The 25965-nt window shown below is 38.9% G+C and overlaps 1 protein-coding gene across 1 annotated transcript in view; it reads right to left on the minus strand.

Annotated features, from left to right (window-relative positions):
- Positions 1 to 900: 900 nt before the first annotated feature.
- Positions 901 to 25965, minus strand: part of CNTN3 (contactin 3 (plasmacytoma associated)) — a 91882-nt gene continuing 66817 nt past the window's right edge. Inside the window, exons 11-21 of the mRNA XM_009701612.1 lie at positions 18806 to 18981; positions 18349 to 18466; positions 17338 to 17496; positions 17096 to 17245; positions 12776 to 12846; positions 9777 to 10011; positions 9108 to 9223; positions 7259 to 7445; positions 3666 to 3778; positions 1833 to 2001; positions 901 to 1127 (exon numbers count right to left, since the gene is read on the minus strand). Of these exons, the coding sequence (XP_009699914.1) occupies positions 1027 to 1127; positions 1833 to 2001; positions 3666 to 3778; positions 7259 to 7445; positions 9108 to 9223; positions 9777 to 10011; positions 12776 to 12846; positions 17096 to 17245; positions 17338 to 17496; positions 18349 to 18466; positions 18806 to 18981 (1595 nt within the window). The 3' untranslated portion in view covers positions 901 to 1026. The remainder of the gene's footprint in view (positions 1128 to 1832; positions 2002 to 3665; positions 3779 to 7258; positions 7446 to 9107; positions 9224 to 9776; positions 10012 to 12775; positions 12847 to 17095; positions 17246 to 17337; positions 17497 to 18348; positions 18467 to 18805; positions 18982 to 25965) is intronic.

Raw genomic sequence — 25965 nt, forward strand, 5'->3', positions numbered from 1 at the left:
CGAGCAAGACTTCACGTTTTGAGCCGTGACTTGAAAGCCATACTCACTCTGGTGTTTAATTTGTCATTCTACTAACTCAATAGATTGAAGGGCTTAATTAGATGCTTTTATTTGTATTTCAAGATGATGAAAATCAATGTTCTTCTCATTTACCTTCATACCCAGCTCAAAGATGAATCTACACTTTCAAGCTACAGCAAAGAATAACAGTATCGGGTGAGAGCAACGAAACCTTCTTGAAGACAGATATATTTCAATCTCCCTTCAAAAGAGGCATTCAGCATCTCTGGTAGTTTTGTTGATCAGAATAGTCTTTGCACAAAAAAGTCCTTTAAAAAGTATTTGAGAATATGTAAGGTATCTCATATTATAAAAGGTACTGTCTCATTCAGATCTGGTTCAAGGTTTGCTGATGCCATTCAAAGTCTTTCTATTGCATTCAATGGACTTTGGGTTGGTACATATGATTCTTTTCATTAAAGTTTTCCTTTTCTGAAGAAAATAGTGTAGTACGCTTCATATAATGCATTGTATGACACCCTCTGTAATACAAACAGGTGCAAAGTAAACAAATAGCTTTTATTTAATTGAAAGTGTTTGTTTTTTTTTACAGATTACATTGAAGAATGTGAGATAAATAACATCCACATCACAAGCAACTGCAAGTCTCTTCTTCTCTCAGTTACAACAGCTTGGCACAGGTCTTTCATGTTTGGCATACCATTACGCTGGAGTTTCAATAAGAACTACTGCTTGTAAAATTTTGAGACCGCTTTCCTTACACTCTCAAGTTATGTTTGGCACCACTCCATTTAATTAATGCATATACATTTATCCATTAATTTCAAGCTTATTTTTAAAAATTAATGTAATATTGATGCTTAATGTTTTCTTAATAATAGACCACTTCTATCTCCCTCCCCCATCCCCACTGTTTATCAAGAATGTTGGTCATGGTGAAGTATTCAGATAAAATCTACACATGGTTTATTTTTAAAAGTCCATGGCTGAGCATTGCTTTAATAATCAAGAAAAAGGGTATATAAGAACAGAACTCAATAGCAGGATTGCAGATGTCAATATATGTTTTATCATTTGGGATGATTTTATTGCTCCAGAGCTTAAACCTGTAAAAATATAAGCACACAAAATTTTCAGACTAAAGTAAATTTATGTAAAAATATAGTTTTTTTCTCTGCATTCTAGCATGACACTAATCTTTGTTCCATTTTCAAAATGAAACATTATCCACAAATGTTATTTCTGGTTTTGTGGTTTTGGTTTTTTTTTTTTTTTTTTTTTTTTACATTGTAGTAGCAGTTCCATGAAGTATGGTTTTGAATCAGCTTCCAACCCTCCCTGTAAATATCCGCTTTTTACCTAGTTTGTTGCAAAACTAAGCTTCATTTTGCATGGGTAATAAGGTGCTTATGAGAGCAGAGGCTGGACCCTGGGCAAAGGAGCAGGGCTGAGATTCTCTGTCTCAGCAGCAGCAGCAGCTCCGGAGCAGATGAAGAGCTACGTTATACGTGAGAGCTGCAGCTTTGACTTTAGCAATAAAGTTTATTTCTCTGTCCTTCCCTGAGCATTACAGGCCAGGGCAAATGGAGACCTGCACTAAAAATAAGGTCATATCTAGGTGTTGTGCAAAATACTTTCTCTGCTAATGAATCTGAGAGTACCAGAGACTAATCTACATGTACCCAGTATTACCAAGCAATAGGGGGGAGGCCACCTATGGTAATGGAAAGTCTGTTAATCTATTGTACCTCTTAGACACATACAGATTTCTTATTATGCAATAACATCCAGAGAAAAAAAATCTCACGTACTTGATATTTTTGGAATCCTAATTTCCTCACTGCTGCTGCCATCCCCACCGTCACTGACTGTTCTTATTTCTATGAGATAATCTTCTTCAAATGGTACCAGAAGTTCAGCTGAAGTGTTGTTTGTCTCCAGTACGTGCGTTTTGCTATGTCTGTTTTGTCTATACAAAATCTAAGTAAAGAGAGATTAGAAAACAAGAGTTGTTTTTTGGTTTGTTTTTGTTTTTGTTTCTGTTTTTTTACATTTTAATGGATTTTTTTTTTTGGCTGAGAATATCTTCTGTCATGTTCCAAACTTTTCAGAGCACTATCAGCATCCTGCAGAGTATTAGACTTCATTCAAAACATAGAGGTATATTCTACAGAATTTTGTGATGAGACCACAGCGGGCCTTTATTCCAACTTTCAGGACAGCTTTTGTCTACTGGAACTGAGGCTCACCTTGAAAGTAGGGTTATGAAATCCTTATCCAGTATGCTTATGCTCTTCTTTAAATGTGGAAGTTAGACATACCTTTTGGTGAGCATTTATAGTCAAATAGAAATATTCACATTGACTCCTGTGTAAAATTACCACCTGCTAATGAAAACTTGGGACATTGCATAGCAGTATGTTTTTAAAGACTTGAAGTAAGGACAGAAATTTGGAGAGTGGCATCTGGGTTTCCACTTAGGAAGCACATTTCTACAACCAAACCTGACAGATCCAGCGCCTGCTTGCACTTAGGTCTTTTTGCTAATGAACCATTGGCCCAAGGTGCAGTACAGCTTGGGGAGTCTAGACAGGGATCCTACAGACTATGAACAGCCTTCTTCCTTCAAGAAGCCTTTCTTCCTTGCTAGCACATCAATGACAGTGTTTGACTCCTTTCTCTTGACAATCTTTTGACATATTTATGCTAAGAAGAGCAACTGAAGAGCAAATCAGAAGGAGAAACAAAGATCATACAATAAATACCGCAGCAAGTACTTAAAGCACTCTCTCCACATCAAAATGTAATAAGTAAGTGTAGCCTAGAAGCAGGTAGGTTAGACACAAAGGAAAAAAGCTTTAATAGTCTAGTTTTAACTTTTTCCCCAGTGTGTGGAGCTACTCAAAGACATTCACTAGGGTGTAAAAGAATATAATCTCAAGAAAGATTGCAAGGTGGGGGTTTTTTTGTGTCCTTTTCCTCCCTACACATAAATAAGTCTGTGTAGACACTAAAATGCCTAGCACCATGAGGATCTTGATCCTGTGAATCTTTCCTCATCTAAGCACTCTCCACCTCCATTTTTACAGTCCTTCAGGAGTGAAAAAGTCTTTCCATAAGTCTTTTGGGATCAGAGCCACTGCAAACAAACTTTAAACTAAATTTTTCTTTTCTTTAAAAATAGATTTATGGGACTGCTTTTTAATTCATTCACATTGTTCTTTATGTATCTTCCTATCTCTTTTCAAAGGTATATTTATGAATTGTCAGAGAGTGAGAACTTTTAAATGTGTTTTATGTCTGTCTTTAATGCTTAAGAGACTTCTCTCTACTTCTTATATATGTGTGAAACTCCTTTCCCAAGAAGATGTGAATGCAAGAATCTTAGATGTGTAAAATTACAAGGGAAAGGGGATGAGAGAGATCCAGCGTTGGGGACAGAAAATTCCTGCATCAGGATAAGGAGGTCCCACTCTGAAAGAACACAGCCGTTCTTCCATTTTTACAAATGTCAGCCACCCGTCCCAGTAACTCCAGAAAAGTTGCTGTTTTCCAGGTAATTAACTGTCGCCTTTCCACCACTCACTGTTTGTACCTCTATCATAAACAACATGCCTGATTAATGAGATAAAGAAATTACTCACTTTGTAGCCTAGCACCTCTGATTCATTCTCCATTGTTTTTACGTGTTCCCAGTTCAAGCAGATTTTGGAATTTGTCAGCTTCCAGGCGATGTTTGCTGGGGGTTGACTTGGTGCTTTAAAAAAAAAGATGATGATAATCACAAGATACAACCCAATATTAATTTGCGTAGTGTAATTGAATGAGCTGCTGACACGGAAGTAGCAAATGCATAGGTGATTCAAATTTAAAAGAATGAAAAATATTTTCTAGTCCATCATTGCTCTCATATTAGTCAGAATAAAGATCTATTCATAGCACAAAACCACTTACTGTGAGAGTTCATTCTCAAAATTAGGAAAAGCCTGATAGTGTCTGACAGGTAAGTTATATTTGATAGATTTTATTTAAGTACTATGTTGTTCCTATCTGTATTTTAACGTACTAAAGACTGTTTTGCTGTACGGATTTCAGAAAAAGCTAAAACTAAGAGCAAAATACAAAAGACAAGATTTTCGTCAGCCGTGAGGACAGGTTACAAAGAGCTACACATTAAAGTCTTCCTATGTGATCCATCATGAAACATCGTAGGATTTTATAAATTCTCAGCACAATAGGCTGAGAGTATCTTTTCAAAGGCTTTTTATGCCTAAGTGCCAGGACTTTGAAAATTTGCCTACAAGTGACTCAAACAAATCCTGTGTGAACATGTGAAGTTGAAACTGTGCCTTTGAACTGTATCTCAGATTTAGAACAACACATTATCTCCTTCTCTGTGGTGCATCCTCCTGGACCCTGCCTGGGAGGACAGCACTGGGGGTGTTAGAGGAAATAAAGACTTGAACAGAATGAAGAAAAAGGAGGAGACATTTGGAGAAGCATGTTGTGAGTATCCCAGATTGACTTTAAAGTGCTTAACTTCTAGGATCCTTCTTTTCTCCCTGCAGTTCCTATATATTGGTGATTAATGTATGTAACTTGGAAGGTACTGTTGATTTAGTAATATTCCACAATTCCTTTCATTTCCCATGGAGACAGAATAAATTGTTGGTGCCTGTTGTTTCGTATCTATCTGCTTCATGACTGTGGAGAAGTTTAATCCATCCCACTGTTAAGGAAAGGAGGTGTTAGTGGACCACCTGGGTGAATGCAAGCAGATGTCCTTCCATGAGCTATACTGTCAGTGCTGGAAAAAGATTCATATTCTTTCTGAAGGCATTTGTATACATTCACATACATAAAACTGCAAATTTACTAGAATGCTGTTTGGAATATCTTTGTTGCTTTCAGCAAATATTTTATGTAAGGAATTTGATAACAAAAAACTCACGAGAGGCAAAGGATGCCAAATATTTCATTTACTATGTACTCTGCAAAGCTTTGGAACCACTCAAAAATGGGTGAATACTACCTTATTCACAGCTTTTTAGCATAGCACTTAAAATCATCTTAATTCATAGTCTTTGGTCTGAAAAACAACAACAGGATGATTTTCAAAACAGAAATACCTGGTTTTGCTATACAGCCAGAGACCAGGTTAGGTGGTAACATAGCTCTTCCCCAAATCCATAGTAACATCCACAAGCAAAAACTCTGCAAACAGTTCTTCAGATCTTTCAGATAATTTCCTCAATTAATTTCTTGTAATCAACATTGTCAAGAATAATAGAAGTCCCAAGTATATGCTTAAGTTTATTAAGTTAATGACATTACTTTCATATTTTAGGTAACATTTGTCTTTGTTGCTGTACTGAGTTGAGGTTTATCCTTGCAAAGTATTTCTAATACCTATATCTGCTGATGTACGTATTTGTAAAGAAAAAGAAAAACCAAAGACGTTTCTGAAATCCGTGACAGTAAAGAAGCAGAAGAGCTGAGCTTCACAACAGCTCCTAATGGAGCAGTATGTTCATGGAAGGAAGACATCATTTCCACTTTCCTAAGTATTTTAAACTTAAAACAGGATATCAACTTAGACCTTAAATTGATCTTAGATAAGTATGTTTCAATCAGAATTACACCTATTTGGCAGAAAGACCATTTTAGTTTTGCTTAGTCTCTACAATAATGGCATGTATAGAACATTGTAGGAATCCTGGACAATGAGGGAAGACAGAGCTATTACCTTGAAGCTAAAGCTCCTGCTGTAGATGCACACAGTTTATATTCTCTTGACGTATTATCTCTACTCATATTGAAAGTGCTTGCATCTTTCAGAGACTAGAGCTTAAAATTTTAATATATGTTTTTAAATATTAAAAAGGTTATTTTGACTTTAATTTTTAAATGAACCATTAGCACAATCCTGAATTTGACAGAAGATGAAGTCAATGTAAAACAAAAGCAAATTTATTCCTTATATATCTTGTCACTTGACTGCCATGTCTTTAACTTGTCTTTCAGTCATACGCACATAGCAATATAGAGGAGAATTTCCAGAGATGAGTCGATTTTCCATTAGAAATGGCCTGGGAGAAGAGTCCTCTTTGAGTCCTTAAGAAATACCTTCTCTGGCTTTATTTTGGTTTATGTTATTCACATTAAATGGCAATTTTATCATTAACTCATTTTACAAGTCGATTATGTCTTGCACTTTGAGTAGTAGCATGGAAGAGCACATAGACAAGAGAAAAACTGGTGAAAGACAGGAGAAGTATTTCCCTTTTTGTGCAAAAGGGCAGATCGATTGTTTGCTGGGAAAACATAGTCAAGGAAAGTATGAAAAAAAAAAGGAACACTTAAACAGTAATGAACTTTGGGCACTCTGGTACATAGTAAATTACCAAGATTTCCTGCTTTATAAGTATTTTACTCTTAGTGTCAAGGGTTCAATCCTGCAGGATGGTGCTCAGTGCTTCCTTGTTACCTTGGACAATGGCCCCATGAAAACATTGGTTTCATGAAGTTGCTTCTCACAAACAGAATAGCATATGGATTTGCTTCTATAATTGTAGAAAATTAGAACCATTAATGACCAAACAGTATTTATATGAATGTATCCCATATGCTGCCCTCTGTAGTGCACAGTTTAGAGGTCTCAAAAAAAGCACTGTATTTGGAGCATTCAACAGTTATCTTTAAAAGAACAAACCCATATTCCCGCACCCAAATCTATTGTTTGACCTGTGAAATATCTTTCCTTTATTGACTCTGTATGTCTTTTGAAATCTCCTGAAAGCAAGTGGCACGCTGTTGCAATGCAAAATGAAACCCTTCCTAGCAGTTGCTACATGGTAGGAACACAAATACTGGTGTCATCGAATTTTATAGGTGTACAGTATTACTTTAGCATATAAATAGAATAGGGTAAATGAAGTAATCTGATTTAAGTTGATGAGAATTTTGGCTTCCATTGAAACAGATCTGAAGCTAAATATTACATTAATGTCTTAAATACCAGAGTCTGGTAAAGTTTATAGTGACCACAAAAATATTGTCAGGGAAGAGAGAGAGAAGTTTCTTAGTCACAGATTTTGTTGCTTAATTTTATGAAGAAATTTGGGATCCAGTTTCCTTTGATATTGCAACATTTAGCAGAGATGGGTCACGGTAAACTGAAATGTCACTATCACACTTGGGAGTTTGCAACATTTGTTGTATGAAATTGAATACTCACGTGATTTTTTAGTGGTGACATTTACTGGGGTACTAGAGGGCCCCGTCCCTGCAGTGTTATAAGCTCGAACTGTTGCAAAATACACTGTGTTAGCTTTTAGTCCTGTGATATTTTTGGCTGTTACATTCCCATTGACTCTGACTTTACCAGCTGTACTTTCCTTGGGATCATCAGTCCAATATAAAACCTGAAAAGCCAGAACAAAGAAGAGGCAATTCATTGTTTTCCATCAATTACGGATTTGGCTGGGAAGCAGACATGCTGACAATGAAGATTTCAAGGAATACAGGATTTTTTGTATTCAAAACTAGCAGGAAATAAAGCCAAGCATGAATATTTATAGAGAAGAAATAAAATTTCAGAGACTGAATACCAATTAAGGAAGTAAATGAAATCCCTAACTTTATAGATGTCCAAAAGGAAACCTTTGATAAGGTGAGAAATTTTAAAAACTTGTTTGATTTTATGGTTTGAACACATTTGAAGAAATCTTTAAAAGATACAAAGAAACATTTATCACAGTCATCTAAGACTATTTTTAATTATTTTGTATCCTGCCTTTAGTTTTGATTCAGTGACAGCTATTTAGACCTGGAGATTTTTTTCAGTGAGTAATTGATTTAGGAAGGTTTGTGTACTGTATGTGACTCCTATTATCTTCATTTATAAATTTGTAATGATAGGACAGAATTTAAAGTGTTTCTGACTTGCTTTAGTCTTGGTTTATCTTATAAAAAAAAAAAAAATTGTTTCACTGTAAGTAAAATGCCCAGGAATCGTACCTGAAGGTTACTTTGAAGTATCCCAGTTATTAATATAAAAATCTTCTCCCTGCTGCGTTGCCGCTGGAGGGACCTCTAGTCTGTCCCATGGATGTCAGATGTGGCTGACACTGGGTTTCTGCTCCCACCGGCTGCTGGAGACCAGAGCAAAGCCAGAAGCAGCACAGCTGGCTGAGTGCCACCGGGGTCTAGCAGCATCCATGCATCCTTGCAGCTCCCCCTGCCCAGACCCTGAAATGCCTGTCCCTGGATCCGGCCCTGAACTTGATGCTGTGACATCAACAATGCACTGCAGTGCACAGGGCAAAAAATCTGTCAGTTAGTAGTAAATGAGCAGGTGCTCACTACAAAGAACCTCAAGTTGCACTAGCGGAGGATTAGACTGGGTATCAGAAAGAATTTATTCACTGAATGGGTTATTAAGCCTTGGAACAGGCTGCCCAGGGAAGTGGTGGAGTCACCAGCCTTGAAGGCATTTAAAAGACGTGTAGGTGTGGTGCTTAGGGACGTGGGTTAGTGGTGGCCTTGGCAGCGCTGGGTTTATGATTGGACTTGATGATCTTGAAGGTCTTTTCCAACCTAAATTATTCTATGCCTCTATGAGTCTAAGAGGAGTGAGAAACCAAAAGCCTTTCAAATATGCTGCAGCACAAGCTTTGGATATCAATGAAGTACATTTATCCTGATTTCTTCTGTGAGCAATGCTAAGGGTGATCTCTGTGCCCCCAAACTATCAAGTACCCCATCGTACTCAGACAGCATTACAGCTATCTAAGAGGAGAGAGGATCAGCTTTGTTTTGTGGAATCAAGCACAAATCCTTTTATAGTAGCCATCACAAATGATTAATATTGAGATTTTAATTTACATTGCAAAAAGTCTGGGACAGAGCTGCAGTCCTGGTCTGTAAATACTTGTGATTATCTCAGGTGAAATGTTGCTAATGAGAGTCAGCTGAAGAGCTCCGTTGTCTGTTGACTTGGAAGCAGGGAAGGAGGAACCAGAACACAAAGGTGGCCAGGAAAGGGACATCTGTAAGGTGTCAGACACCAGCACCAGCTGCCTCACCTCGTAGCCCAGCACCCTGCCTGTGTGCCTGTTCCACGCGATGGGCTGCCAGGAGACCTCCACCTCCGCTGCCGAAACGCTCAGCGCCGAAGCCCCGGCCGGTGCTATCTGTGGCTCTGGGTGATGGGAGAAAATACAGGTGGTGGAACGTTCATGTTATCAAAAGTGTGTTATGTCAGGAACTGGGGGAGATTCAAAAAAAGAGGAAGAGATTCTGGGGGGAAGCAGCAAGCAGCAGCTCAGGAAAGCTGGTGTGAACAGCTAGCTTTGCTACCTATTTATTGTGGAACATCAGCAAAACCTGTTTTCAAAATTGATCATTACCCATAAGCTGGGAGGGATTTTCAGAGATCGGCTGCACTGAGTGGTCTGAAAAGCTAGACCCTCTGAGAGCTACACTTTTGAATGTCTCCCAATTTTCCCAGTCCACTCAGTGTGAGCTCCTTGGGGACAAATAAGCCAAAATATGTTGTCTACTGAAAGCAGTTCTGAAAATCTGCCACTTGCTTTTTTTTACTTCAATTTCCCATCTTCTGTTTCATGTCTCTTGTCAGTCTTCAAAGAGCAGCTTTGAGCAGGCTCCTTAATATCCCTGTGGAGATCTGTCTGATCATATCTGGGACCTATTGATGCTACACAACCATTACTAAGAAGAGTAACATGCATTACCATCTTCTCCTGAGTAGATAATGGATATGGAGCTGAGGGTGCCTTCTCCTTCGTTGTTGTAGACACCAACTTTCACTTCAAAAGGAGAGAGAGGTGTAATGCTTTCATTCCTATAAACATATTTGCTTGCTTCCACTGAAGCCACCACTGCTTTTGTCCAGGTTGTTGAGCCAAGAGGACGAAACACAACGATGTAGCCAAAACCTTCCCCGTTTTGGAGTTCTTCTGGAACAGGCTGTAGTGACAAGGCAATCGGTCAATAAGCATTTGCAAGTATACACTGTTTTAATTGAATCTTCATTCTCTGAGTATATTTTAGTGGTATTGATTTAGTTGACTGTGCCTTAGAGAAGATAATAATGTTTGCTTCATCAGTCAATGTAATATCGAAATAAAAATCAAAATAATAAATCTATTGAGGCAATCAATTTAGAAACAAAAAATCTGATCAGCTCCATTAAAGTTATTCTCTTTCAGGCATGAAGTTTTCAAAATTAAAAGCATTTCCCTCAGTACAGATTATAGCTGATTTTTTTTTCCCCCAAGGGGTATAAGAATGCTAATTTTAAATACATGATGTTTTAAGAAAAAAAAAGGTCGGAAAAGGAGCAAATGTATACACTGAAGTGTGCGTCAGCTGTATAATTGCCTGTATACGAGTATAGTGCTTTTACATATTTTTTTTGTCATAAGTGAAAGTCTCAAGTGCATGAACATATTCTTATTTAAGTTTGTTTAGAACAGAAATGTTATTGCAAGTCAACATGGCAAAATTAATGTTTCTATTAATAAAATCTCATGTCAAGATATGTACTAATGACTCATACTGAACAGGCAATTACATCAAAACTGTAGCCAGCATGAACTTTTTTGTTTTCATGGGTTAAAAATACTTCTACGTGGGCTTCTCAAAGCAAGAGTACATTTATGAAACAAGAAAAGATCAGTAGTATATGGAGCAAGGAAGCATTTGTCAGCAAAACTTCATTTATTTTAGATGTTTGCATCAAAGTAAGGTGCATGGAAAAGGAGACATGGAAAATGGTTCCAAAAAAGAGAGAAAAACATAGGGGCAGAACTGCAGCCCCTGTGACCACTCCTGGTCCCAATCTCCTCTCCTGCAGAGAAACTCCTGGGAGCACTAACGGTGTGAGAAGATGGGAGAAGAAGAATCAGGAAGTACATCAGAAGATTTCAGGGCACTGATTTTATTCTTTTCTTCAGAAATTCCTTCTAATCCTAATAATAAGCCTGGCCTGGCATATAGAACAAATGTGTCTTTCCTTGAGTGTTTTGCAAACATTAATTCCCCAACATGCCCCCTTCTATCTCTTTTCCAGTCCTGAGAGAGTTAAGTTTGAGGGATGATGGTGCACTGGGGATTTATAAGAGTTCGAGTTACTTTCTAGAGCATTTAATTTGTTTTTGAGGCTTCTGTGACATCAGATTTAATCAAGATGTTTAGTGAGTTCATCACAGAAAGCTGGAGAGTCGTGTTCAGTGCTGTTAGCTTGACATAATTAGTATTTCTATTTTTCAGGACACACTATGGAGTCCAACAGGATAATTTGATTGAGATCTCTCAGGTTGTTTTCAATTTTCATGTTCTTCTGCTCCCAAAGAGTAGATCAGAAGAGGAGAAAATGAAACAAAGGAGTGAAAGATGCATATGGAGGAAAACTTCGTTCAGTAACAGTGAAGTTTCACTCTGGAGCATGGAGAGGGGAAAGCATTGGCAATATTATTTATCTAGTAGGGAATTTTTTCTTTTGACCTCATTTTTTCCTATCACTTGCCTTCTCGCCCAAAAGGCTGGTTAAATGGCACAGTTTTTTAGCATACAGGAGAACACAGGTAACTCACTCAGCTGATTAGTAACATCACCTTTAGTTTAATTTAATTCCCTTTCCTCTCCTTCAAACTGTATACACGAGCTTCGTTACTTCTTTAGAAAAAGGAGAAAGTGAAGGGAGAGAGTAGACTGCCTTTCTTGCTTAAGCTGAACTAGAAGTTTGAGTTTGGGTTTGTTTTTTTTTTCATGAAGAAATGTTTTCCTTGACTTATGAAGGGAGCACTGTGTTTCTGGAGGTCCTGTCCCAAAATAGCAACTAAACAGAGGTTGTCTTGTGCAGCCGCTGAGACAAGTCACACCTGATAGTGAGATATATGGCAAGGCTGCCTGACTCCTGCCCTCCAGGCTGGGTGCTGCTGATGGCACGAAGTAGCTCCTATTTTAGTTAGATGTCCTCAAAGCCAGGAGAGGGATTTAATTGAGTGAATCACATTAACTTCATGTGTATTTTTCAGTGGCTATGAAAAAAATAGAGGGTGGGAGCTGTGTTTTGGGGAGGTTTTTCACAGAGGCTGGAGTCCTGACCAAACACCTGCCTCATCACTACATGGGCTTTGCGAGAAGCAGCCTGCCTTCATCAGAGTGCCCGTGGGGATGCTGCTGGCTGGCTGGAGAAGGAGGGCTCCTTCCCACAACACTTACTTTCTACTCTCCGAAGTGACCTGAGCTCACCCGTTGCAACTTGTAGCATGGTATTAACTGTTCTGAAAATGTATAGTCTCTTCTCTTGCTGGAGTGCTGGAGAACTAAAGAGCTCATCTCCTTTGACGCATAATAGGATATGTCTTGTCAGTACAGTGTTCCAGAATGAAAAACATGTAAACAAAAGTATGAAAAATGTTAATGTAGAAAATGGCCAAGCAGATTAGTGTGTTAAGCACCTCCTGTACAATGGAGATAAGAGGGTTATACAGACTTCTAAACATCTTTATAACATGCCTCTTAAACTGTTTATTTTTATAAATTGTTCACTATAACACAGAAAACTTGCTGTATATCTTACAGGCTGTTTTCTTTCCAGATGCAGGAAGAAATCCAGGCTCGGCCAAAGCCAAGGACCAAAAGCCTTTGGATTTCAGCAGGGCTGTGATTTCACCCGTGGACTCTTCCCCATTAGGCAGCTTAGGTTAATTGAGCTAACAATTACCTCCCATGTGATGACCAGCTCAGAACGGCTCCCTCCTCCTCCGCTGACGTTCGTTGGTGCCACCACAGGAGCTGGAGAAGGAAAGACGTTGGTGCTTGCAACTACTCACCGCTACTGCTGGGGGTCTTGTCAACTGGATGATTAGAGCTTTTCCTAGCTCACATGCAGCTATTCTGCCTTTCAACACGTAGAACAGGGACTATATTATATAACAGTACTTTTTACATGAACTGAAATTATGTTTACACATTTTCAAGTTTATAAGGCTGAAGCCACAGATGTATTTGATACATGAGTACCCTGGTTCGAAAAATTAATTAAAGAAGCTAGTAGCATCAAGTATCTGACATTATTACGCCTCATCAACTAATTGGCAAAATGATGTTCCATTCAGACTGTAGCTGCAACACTACTGATTTACTAATTATGCATTTGTTCAGTAAATATGTTGTTGGAGCAATATATTAATTTTTTTAATTGGCTGTATGTTTTTCTTAGGAAACTCAAAACTCCTCATTTGCTTTTCTCCTTCTCCCAAGACTGTAAATGTCCAAAAGTTTGTTGATTAGAGTTTGATTTCCCCAGCATTGCCCCAGGTGTATGGCACTATAGATGCGGGGTTGAGGTCAAGCAACACGCTAGTGTTCCAGTCTGAAGGGTCTTCTCATCACTCAAATGGCTCTTGGTGCAGAGGCAAAGAAAATATCAGCATTTCTTGCCTCTTGCTCTGTATTTCCATAAACATGCCCATCCCATTAGCCTATCAATATTGACAGTTATGGGGAACTGGGCTGTGATATAACAGATGGAATTTAGACAGACCAGACTTGTTCTTACTGTATAGTTCGCTACAGATCTACTTGCAAGGATGGTATCATGTTCCTTTCCATCTGCTGGAGAAGTAGGAAAAAGGGGGCAACCCTGGAACTAAATGAGACAGGAACCCCCTATAAGAGGGTATTTGTACTGTTTGCCATCTCCAAACCCTTGGTATGATTTTTAGAAATTTAAAGATTGTTTTGTTGTTCCCTTCATTCAGTTCTCACTATCTGCAAATTGAATGTGTCGAGATAGGGCTGAAGACAGTCTCAGAAATAGGCACGACAGTTACATCTCAGAAGCTTTTTCAGAGATTTTGGCAAGTTTTGCCACGTCTCTGTCCTTCCCCATTCTTCCACCCAGTGGTAGCCCAGCTGCAGGAGTGGCAATAAAGGTAATAGCCCTTTAATTTCACAGAAATTTATGTCAATTCACTATCACTTCTAGATTCCAGTCCACATACAAATCTTTATATGATTTCACTCTCTCTAGAAATGTAGAAATTTCACGATAATTTTATTGTGGAGTCATAAAAGTGAGTGCAAGTGCAAATGGACTAGGCTCTTTTGGAGAGTTTAGCATAGGTATTCAATTTTGTCACTCACAATCAATGTCTTTGTGCACATCAGAGGCAAATTAAGACTGAAAAGAACAGCATTAAAGGAAAACAATGACAAAACAGACTTTCAAGCCTAGTGTTTCACCATTTCATGAACCAGTTGATGCTCAATTAGTTCACGTGTTAAATGTGCTCAGTACTTACTACGCTTACATGGGGAAGAAATTTGTACTATTGTTCAGCAGAGCCTCAACTGGGTCATAGTTGAGAAACAGATGAAAATTTACAGCTGAGTGCACCAACAGAGGCTCAATTAATTCTCAGCTCCATTTTAATGAAATCAACAGTGGCTCATTTGCATCTACAAATCTACTAATGCTCAGATTTCAGCTGGCAAAATAGCTATAATGATAACAGCGAAGTTCAAATTCACCCTTTCATGGCCAGCTTTTTGCTGTCCACACTGTCACACTGTTTTCAGTTTCTTATTGCGACAAAACCATAAAAAGATAAGTTGTTACTTCTGTCACTGCACAGCAATGTTTTGAGACAGAACAATTTACAGTAGTGAAGGGGTTAAGCAACTAAAACCTGAAATGAGTCTTTCCATTCCTTTTGTTAAGCTTCAGACAGTGCTACACTGTAAGGAAATGATGTTCCTTGTGCTATTGCCATGATAAATAATATTAATTTTATTGTTCCTTTCTCTTTCTAGCCCTAGCCTTGTGAATCCCTCTAATAAAAAAAAATACTTTAAAAGATGAAAGCTTTTACTAACTGTATATGTGGTTTTGAATATCATACTTTACAAAGCCCCATAGTGGCAACAGTGAGAAAGACCTTCTCAAGACTAGTTTTGACTTCATGATCACTCATGTAATAGAGAACATATATATGTGGTACTCTGCTGGGAAATTTAGAAAATCTGGCCTCTTCCTGTCTCCAATGTTTCTTTAGCTTTCCCCTTTCACATTGCTCCTTGCTCCTTGCATATGGAAGTTTCATGTGGCTCTTTTGATGGAGGAAGGGGTCATATACCACTCGGGCATGCATCCCCCAGACACCTAAGCCCAGGCAGGCTGAGTGCATCTTTCCAGGCGGAAGGCTCTCAGGTCCTTTGCTTGGGAGCAGCCTGAAATCTGCTTTACCACCGCACTGGCCAAGTAGTCCTGGCTGCTAAGACTCATTTGATGTCTCTCTGCACCTGGAAAGCTGACAAAATCTGTCAAAATTGGTGTTCTAATGATCAAATAGTTATTTCTGGCATCGGAACTCAGTATAAGGTTTTGCTTCAACAATACGCAAAAGAACTTATTAAAATTAAATCAACTGGTTTAATAGATTTTGAAGTAATTCTGCCTTGGGGCAAATATTGTAGGTATTCTGTGAAACTAATGGATCCCCCTTTCTAAGGATATTTATATTTTCTGCTGTATAGTATTCTTGTGGTCTGACCCCAGCCAGCAACTAAGTACCCTGCCAGTGGGATGGGGAAGAGAATTGGAAAAAAGGTAAAACCTGTGAGTTGAGATAAGAACAGTTTAATAATTGAAATAAAATAAAATAATAATAATGAAGAATGTAATCTAAAAGGAGATAACAGAGAGAGAGAGAGAGAGAGAGGGAGGATTAAAACCCAAGAAAACCAAGTGATGCACAATACAACTGCTCACCACCCACTGACCGATGCCCAGCCCATTCTCGAGCAGCGATCGGCATCCTCCCCAGCCAGCTCCCCCCAGTTTCCATACTGGCCATGCCACGCTATGGTATGGAACATCCCTTTGGCTGGTTGGGGTCAGCTGTCCTGGCTGTGCTCCCCCCCAGCTCCTTGTGCCCCCCCTTACTGGTAGAGCATGGGGAACTGAAAAGCCCTTGACTTAGGGTAGGCACTGCTGAGCAACAGCTAACACATCCGTGTGGTATCAACATTATTCTTGTACTACATCCAAAACACAGCACTGTACCAGCTGCTGGGAAGAAAATTAACTCTATCCCAGTCAAAACCAGGACAAATGTATAATAGTGTATTTTGAGTTCTGTCTTGAAATGCAGCTTGCCAAACTTCAGAGCTTGGCAAACAAGATAAACAGAGAAGAGAAAGTGGATTGTAAAAGCTGCTTCCATTTTACTTCTTTCTGTCCTGTAAATACTGATTTAATAGGTGGGAGAGAGTAGAGAAGCAGAAGGCTGTGAGAAACAGACAACAAACCAAAGGTTTGGGCTTCAAATAAATTGTACCAAACTGAGTAGGTCAAAGGACTGACAGTGTTGGTCACCCAAGAATGAGTCCTCTTCCTATGAGGTTCCAAGTCCCAGAAGATAAATGTGTAAAGGTTAGACTGACAGATAGTAAGGATCTCGCCCTGGAGTCAGTGGAAGCTATTAGTTTCACTGGGCTTTGGATGCTGTAATTTATTTCCTCCAGTTAAAGCCAATATCCTGTCCCTGCTGATGCTCAGATTTCAAACACCCTCTGCTGCAAAGGCATTACATGCTTGTGCTAGGATATGCCAGAGAGCTGGCTTTATAATTTTCTACCCAAGTCCCTGAGCAGGGTATAAACATGGTTATAATTGGAAGAAAACAAATGGTGCTCCCCAGTTGCTTCAAAGAAAGATTGTGTTCTGGCATGTGGATTAGGTATATTTTGGGAAATATCAAAAGGAGAAAGCATGGGCCAGCTCTAGCCTTTAGTCCAAGTCCAAGTGATCTCCAAACCGCAGAGCAAAATGTGCGGTACTTCTCAATCCTGTCCAAGCATCCCTTGCATCAGTAGTGCGGGTCTGCTGTCATGAAGCCGTAGCAACCACAGGCTAAAATGCCAGACGGATGTGTAAGTAACCCTGTAGGAGTGAGTGGCTCAGCTACAGGGAAATTCCCACACCTGGGAGCTGGCAACGTGTCTACGTGGAAAAAACTGACAGAAACTAGGGACATACCTGCTGCTTTAGTTTTCAGTAGGGCTGATGGTCTGCTTGGCTCCCCAATTCCAACACCATTGCTGGCAACCACACGAAATTCATACTCAACCCAAGGGCTTAAGTCAACCACTGTTGCCTTGTGAGTCCTACCATTAATGACTTCAGGAACTAAAGGCAAAATAAACATGTCATTGACAATGTAACTTTGGAGTAATTAATGGTATATGGAAAAAATACAAGGCAAGGCTCAAATGGCTCACCTGTTGAAACTGCCTGCCATCCAACTGAGAAAGGAGTCCTTGTCTGGACACTGTAGATCTGGATTGGACTATTATTATCTATTCCAGACTTCCAGGATAACACAGCAGTAGTGCTAGAAACATGTTCAACTTGAACATCTTCTGGTGGACCTGGGGGGGCTAATATGATCAGCATTTTAAGATGAAGGTATAAGGAAGAGAAGATTCGCTGCTGGAATGGGCTGGGCAACTCTTACTTTCTCAATTCAGTGGAATTACTCATGAAGCTGCAGTTTCATAAAAGGAGCACAATCTCTAAATGATGGCTTCATGCCTTTATTACATTTTTCTAATTAATGAGGGGTTTTGAGTCAAGAAAATTAATGCCTTTATGTTACTAATATGAAAACTACAAACAAAGGAATGATTTTTTTTTTTTGTCTGACAAAGAAAGTTACCCAGTATGTCTTTTGTTGAATCACGCAACATTTTCAGAATTCCTATTGCATTTAATCAAAACTGAGGTTTTGAAAGAATGCAAGATGGTGCAATATACAGATGTCTAATTTCTGTTAGGGTCTAGAGGATCTGTTCCATCACAGCATTTCTTTTGCTGCTGGTAGTAAAAAGATTAGTTAGTTGACCACAGAAAATAATTTTTCATATTATCTCCAAATAATGGAAAGGAACCAGGTCTCTTGTTTTTTTTCCCAACCTGCACAATGAACCAGAGATGCCCAGCAAGGATCAAGTGATGCAGTCTGCTGCCCTGCCGTACTGACCTGTGTGGCCAGAAGAATTTACCTTCCAAGGGGACCGTGGCAGAGTTGAACAGATCTCCCTGAGTAAGCTGCACACTAGGATCATGCTCGCCACAATCTCAATCCAATTTTGGGGTCAAGGGTGTATGATATATAGCATTTCACTATTGAAATGTTGAATTGATATCCTAGGAATCATTTAAACAACAACTGATGTTAAGAATTTCTAATTCCTCCAGAAGATATATGTGTCTACATTTAACAGACATACCTCTTACAATTATATCTACTGTCGCAGATTGACTGTCTAAAGTTGTTTGTACCATGCACACATATTTCCCAGAATGATGTAGCTGAATATTTCTTATCATCAAATCCCCAACAGATTCCTGGAGATACAAAAAAAGTAAACTAATCCTCACAACATGCTTTCCACACTGGACATTTTTATAAATTGCTCAATATTAATAAAAAATTCAGTTTTTAAATTAAAACATTCATAGCTATCATTAGTTTCTTTCATGTGGACAATTTTATTATGGCTTCACAAATAACTCAAGCACCTTTATGAAATTTCAGAAAGAAAAATAAATGGCTACAGGCTTTGTAAAGAAATGGTGATTTGCCATGCATATAAATAGCAATGGAAGAATTATGATAAATATTTGTGTCATCTAAAGACTGTGGCAAACAGTTTCATTAAGCACTAAGGAGTTTAAGAAACTTACTCTTCCAATTCTTTCAAAATGATGTATTCCTCCATTAAAATCAATTCTATTTCCATTGAATGACCATGTGAACACCACATCAACAGAGGGGTCATGAGACACCTGGCATGGAAGGACGATGCTTTCTCCAACTGTTACATCCATATTAGAAGGTGGAATAGTAATTACAGTTCTTTCTGTGGAGAAAGACAAAAAAAATATTCCTTTTTATTAGAATTCTTATAAAAATAGTAGATCTTGAATGACTATGGTATCATATGTGAAAGGATTTAAAATTGGCCCAAATGTTCCATAATAAAGAAAATGATCACTAATATGGTGATGATTTCAGAACATTCTTACCTGTATGTAGCCAAATACTTTTGCAGTATCAATACAACAAACATGCTGGGTGCTTCTGGGAGCAAGCCAATGTCAGAGGCAACATGGTAAATTAGTCATGTGTTACTTTATAAAGCCCATAGTCAACAGATGTGATTTCAGCTCAAAAAGTGCAGACTTCATTTTAAGACTGTTAAAAATATACCCACAGTTCTTCAGACTTGAAAATATCTCCTTACAGGAAACTGTAGCAAAAGCCAAATTGCCGTTCATCTCCGTTTACTGTATACACTGAGATCCTTAATCTATATTAATGTTCGTGGTAGTTTACTGCACAGTGTTGCTTACGTTACAGCTTCAAAGAAGGTATCTTCACAGACAGAAAAACTATTTATGCAATCCTTTTTAACCCCTTACACTGGGAAGCAAACTTGCAGCTCTTATTAAGGGAAGTAGTAACTTGCTGAAGGGGAAAGAAATATGTTTATATGGCTTGACTTGTGTTGGTATGACTGGCAGATAGATTAGCGATAACAACCACTTTGTTGTGAGCAATTCCCTTGAATAAAGCTTTTGTGCATGGAAGTGTTATAAAATGGTGAGAATTTAGAGGCACGTGTATTAAATGAGAGCAGAATCTATTCAACAGTATTAATAAGTTCTGAAAATAATGTGAGAGGAGCAGAAGAAGAGTTACACAAGCTGTATTAGTTCAGCATTCATTCTAGCTTAAACCTAGATGTTAGAAATGTACTTGAAAGTTCAGGATTTTGGTTTTACCAAGGCATGATAGGCCATCCAACCCCTTACCTTCAAACACATTTTCATTCAGACTGTCACCATCACTGCAGTAACTGATTGATAGGTAGGTGCAGACAGGCAATGTGGGCTGAAACTTGAAGGGCTTCTTCCCAGCATCTGAGTGGCACTGGATGAGTGACTGTTACGGCAGTGGTCAAGCAGAAACAAGGCAGAACGCTGCATTTTCTGCTAACTTTTTAAAATAAAGCTGAATCTCACTAGTTTCAGTGGTATACCTGCTGCGGGCAACAAGTAACATTTTCCAAGGCAGACATAGAAAGAACTTATCTGATTTTTATTGTTATAGACAAATTAGGTGTTTTTTTCAGGTATCATTAAGAGCGTCAGAGGTTCTCATCGTGAGTTAGAGCTCAGACTTGGAACACGCTCTCTCAAATTTCTCTGCATACTCTGATTGCTCTTCACAGCTGCGTAAAACTACCGTTGTGGCAGCTCCAGCAGTCTGTCTGAAGTCAAGGACTGCAAAAATGTGAAGGTCTCAGATGACTGTCTTAAAGATACTCGATCATTAGGTTAGAGAAATCTCTTCCTCTCCCTGGAAGCAGTGTGTCAGATGCAATAAATTCCAGATGATTCAAAGGCCATATTCTCTGTTGGCACAACTCCACTGATTTCAGCACACGCCAGCAAAGAACTTGGCTCCATAAATCTCAAATGAAGTAATTCCATTGTGAACTATAGGTAACTTTTATAGAATAATTTTGAAAAGTATCTGGGAACTACAAAGAACCTCCACAAAGTTTTCTTTTCTTGCTTTTTCTCCCATGCTTCTTAGTCTCATAGCTGAAATGGAACTGCATGAATAACACTTTGAGGAGAGAAAATTCAACTACTTGCAATAGTGCTGCATGTGTTAAAAATAGGGAAAAAAATACCCTGGTATATGTTAAAAATTGGAAAGTTGCTTTTGTGATAGTTTGAACTTCTCTTTCCCACTAGCAGGTGGATCTTCCGGTCTGATATGGTCCTCCAAACTCATCACCTCTTCCTCTAAAGTCATCCTGTAAGACTCTCCCCTTCCTTAAAACTATAAACTGTGTGCATCTCTACACCGAGCTTTTAAAGCTGATGAAATACAGCGTTGAAGGAGCAAAGTCTTCCCCTGAAGATCACAATCGACCTCAAAGTGGAAATTCTACATTGCTCTGAATGTTTATGATACTCTTTCTCTTATACTCCACTTAGGCTTTGTCTGCTCCATCTTTAGCTGCGCAGGAGAGATGTCTCCACACATATTGTCTCATAAATGATGCAGAAGGTTACTCCTGATTTACAAGAGGGTGTTGAAAAGTCTGGTAAGTCAGCCTGGGCTGTTCCCCACCTCATGTAGCCCCTGGGTCTGACTTGTGCGATGGAGCTGGGAGAACCCAGAGGTGGGAATTGGCTCCTCTGAAATGACTGCAAGGGTCACCTCCACACCTCCTGTCTCCTGTACAGTGTAACTGCCCTGGGCATGGAGAGGCCTGGCCCTAACAAGGCTCATTTACCATGTCAATCCATTAGATGGGCAATAGCATGTTTCCTGAGTCTTGTGTTGGTAAGCTCAATATCTGGCTTCGAGTAAACAGGGCTCAGCTTCCCAGCCCTCTCGGGTAGACCCCAAAGCCTAAGATGAGCTCCTTGCTGCTAGGTATAAACTGCTGCCGTTTTTTAAATCTGTCTTGCTTAAAGCTGACTTGGATGTACCTGTTTTGCACTGCTTTGATGACAACCTGAAGATACCATTTGAACTGGGTATTCTGCTAAAACTCTAAATAAAGGCGCTTATACCAGGGATGAAATTCACCTTTTCTGTTTTAGTTCATTCAGCATTAACAAAACTTTGTGCTACTGCTGAATTTTCCATGTGTCAAGTACTCCGTCCTTCAAATTTTTCTTTAAAATATCTACCCTTCATGAGACCCACATCACCTCTACTGCCACAAGACTTAATGTCACCTCATTTTGCAACTCCTGCTTCTCTGTATTGGATGGTTGGTCACCAGGATCGGTGCATTATGACTCTTCTACAATGTACTGTGTACAATTACTGCATTCTATAAATAAGTAAAATACTATAAATAAAATCAATTTATTTCTATGGAAAGGTCTAAGTAAGACTAAGGAAGAATGATATAAACAAGATTGCATAGAATTTGTAATCAGATTCAATAGTTACATTCTAAAATCCATAGAATACAAATAGAAAATGATGTCCTATTTTTTGTAAAATCTTTAAGCCTCCATCAAAGCCAGCCATCTATTGTACAGGAAGGGGTCATTAGCTCCAGCTGGTTGTAATGAAACTGGCTGGGAATTTTTTGAAACTTTTCCTTGTCTGAATGTTCCAATAATATTATGATTGCCTCATTAGGTCTGACATGTAATTTCTTGTGTCATTATTTGATCATGCATTCAAAGAGATCAGAAAGAAGAGATCTGCATTCCTGTTTTAGAATGTCATTAGAAGGAATAAAAATTCCAGAGATCATTTATCTGTTAAAACCTATGGAATGCCTCCTTAGGGAAAAGGTAAATATTTTGAAAAAAATACATTCTATAGAACGCTCTCGTGAATGGGTATTTTGAAACATCAGAACAGAAAGGTTTCTTCTTATAGCACAACAAATCCCAATAGCCATGCGCTCTCAGTATTATAAGAAGTCTACTTTCTTACTGTCATGAACCGAACCTATTAACCTCTACCAAATAAATATTAAAAACTGTCTTTTTGTGATTTATACTGGGCTTGTGTGTGAGGTGTGGTTTTTTAGTAATGTTAGCAAAAAAAAAAATCCATTTTATTATGGTATTATCATCCTCCCGTATCTCTTGTTCTAGCCTGCTCATATCCAGTGATACCACTGATGTAGAGTGGTTCATTTGTGTGATATTTTCTGCTTCTTTTATGGGATTGTCTTTAAGACTTCCACCTCAAATACTTTTAAAAGCTTCTTAAAAGCTCTTGGTTCTACATTATCTATCTATCTTGCTTAGCAACTGCAGACGTGCGTTATATGGCAAATCCTGTTCCAGAGGAGAAACTAGATAAGATGTTGTGAGTGCTGGAGGTATAATAAAGACTTCTCACACAAAGAATAAACAACTCAACGAGCAGCAATAAACTTAATTTGCACATTAGATATGCTTTTCCAAGTTCTGACATTTCACTTGAAAATAATGCTGAAGCAATGAGGCCTATAATTGAACAGCCAAAACTTCTCCAGAGGGGAAACAAAAACAAATGTTCCCTGCAAACAAGATCATTTTTATACCATGTTGTTACTCAGTGTTTCAATAAACTTCATAAATGCCAAACAAAATATTTTTTTCACGTTTTAATGTGATTTTCCCATATTGCTCCATTAGGACATATGTATGTGATATGTAGGATGGTATATAACCTTACTGAAGTCAGAGCTGCCTAAATCCTAAACTTCTTGGTTTATTCATTGCTAACTGTGCTGTGACATCGTCTCAGATTGCATGTTGCACTGCATCAATGCTAATTGCTCTTTCATAATCTGAGTATGAAAAAGATTTTTGCCAGATACAGTAGGTTAGGCAGGAGGTTATGCCTGCAGGCTACAGTAACCACTCTGAAGTTATTGAAAACAAGAATATTAAGAAAAAAGAGAGAGTTACAAATTACGTTTAATAACGTGTTCTTTTTGTAACTACAGACATTATTATTGTTAGCTGTTTTGCAAAACTGATTAATATGTTTACTATAATCTCCAAAGTCCCACTTTTTAACTTGTTCTCCTCATTTAAAATTGACAAATATGAATACTTTTATAAGAGAATATCTCTATTTAAGAGATTGTGTGGGAGCAAAGAGAAAAAAAACATACCAAATTATCATCAGTTTTCCTTTTTTTTTCTGTCAGTGATCAAAGATCAGAGCATAGTTGTCTCCTGTGCTGCTCATAGGAATTTCTATACGAACAATGTCTCTTTTTATGTCCTCCAGCTCTGGACTAGTCCACTTGAGTGATAAGTTTGTACAAATTCTTTTTACTAATGGAGATAGACCATCCATCAGCACAGCAAAAACTTGAAGCAAATGACTCCTTTGGACTTAATGTACCTCAACATGTCCCACAATGTACTTAAGTGTGTTCCAAAGAAGGGTGAAAAGTACTGCAGGGAGACACTTCTCTGCAGAGCATCACTGGACTGGGACCAGAGTCAGGGTGCGCGGTTACACCAGAAGCTCAGCCCCAGCGCAGATAAAGCTGCAACTTCGGAGGGAAGGAGAATTACAACAGATGTGACCATTTGATACGATGTGTATCCCAGCCCATAACATGATTTTCTGGATGTTTGAACTGATAATCACAAGATAGCTGTTAGGGACGTTATTTATACACCTCTAACTAAAGCATCACACCATCTACAAACAAAACTCCTAACCTCGTCAAGGTGATCTGAAAAGCTGAATTAGGTGTTGAAATTGCCAGTGTTTTAGACCCCCATCCAAAAGCAACACAGACAGCTCAATAGACTGCCTAGACTAACAGGAGAAGCTCAGCAGAGCCACGTGCCCAAACGCTGGCTGTGCCCACTGCAGCTTCGGCTGACAGCAAGTAAGGACTGTCACTCAAGTGGGACCTTGCAGAAAAGGTCCTTTTCTGTGAGCACACACCTTCCTGGGCAAGCAGCACACTGCTCAATGCGACAGCGACCCGGGGGTTGTCCGCTTTTTGCACTAATGGTTGGAGCCTTATGGTTGCAGGGCTCATCTAGAGTACAGGAGATCCAGGGTCAAGTCCTTCCCAGTCAAGGGCTGTGAACTCTGTGTCTCCCACTTCTCTCAGCCATGACTTTGTACAAGTTCACTCCAGCCACAGAAGAGCTGAGAGTAAAGAAAGTGGCAGTCCAGGGGGAAACTCGGTCCCTCCCGAGTCAGGGCATGCAGTGAACATAGAGGAGGGGGAAAGGACAGAAGAAGGAAACCTGCCTTTCCAGTCCTAAAGGTTATTTTTGTTTTATATGCAGGTGCTACAACATATGGCTGGTAGACAATTACCTGCACTTAGTGCCTTAACCAAAAACAAGAGGGAAAAAAAAAGGAAAAATAGAAAAAGAAAGCATGACTTGCACTGGAGCTGGAAGTGTTATGCAGTCAGGTCAGTCCTTGCTGACATCCATACAAAGTCTGGGAAACATCGCGCATAACTAGGTAGTTGCACTATGGCACATCTCATCAGATGCTGTCAGTCGTTTTGTCTTAGAGGAGGTAGGATTTGGCTTCTTATAATGATCCTGATAGGACAAGTTCATAGCGATGACTCTCAAAGAGGCAAGTCACTTTCTTTTTAAGAAGAGAATTAAAATTTTGTCTCGTATACGTAATGGAGAAGAAAATAATGATAATGTGAGAGGAGGATGTTCCTCATTCTCCTTTCCGAAAAAGAGCTGCATCGTTATATTAACCTGTAGTTAACGGTTGAAATGGTTTAATTAAACTAAGATCTAATGTAAGACACTATAATAAAAAAAATCAAAATGCTTTTAGACAAAGGAGTGCTCTGTGAAATGAGGTGTCTTAGTATTAATATCGAGGAAAACAAACTATTCTGAAAGTGTAGAAGATACCCTAACGAATCCCTTGTTTTATTACTAATGCAGCAGTTAGATTTGGGAGGGCTGTGGATGATAGCCATTTAAATATTCAGAACCAAAAGTCCTGTGAAAGGCCAAAGAAGAGTTTTTGCTTTGCTCTGCTTTGTTTTGGAGTCATTTACTGAAGTTGTGCACAGCAGCTGGGATGCAGAGAAGGAGGGGGTGGCTTCAGGATCTGCAGGAACGCAATGTATGCAACTTGTATCTGCCCCATGCTGACAAAAATAAACGCACCTGATTTTCAGATTACTTTGCAACCTCTGATATCTTTTGGGCACCCCAGCTTTAAAGTCTTTTCTGCAGTCTCAGATGTGACATAAACTGTAAATGAGCTGAAGAAACTCACACAAGCACTCTGCACAGGGTATGCTGAACCTCCACGCTGCCCCGGTGTCGTTTCAAACTCTGGC

This window comes from Cariama cristata, unplaced genomic scaffold (genome assembly GCF_000690535.1).
Source record: "Cariama cristata isolate BGI_N322 unplaced genomic scaffold, ASM69053v1 scaffold8886, whole genome shotgun sequence".
Lineage (NCBI taxonomy): Eukaryota > Metazoa > Chordata > Aves > Cariamiformes > Cariamidae > Cariama > Cariama cristata.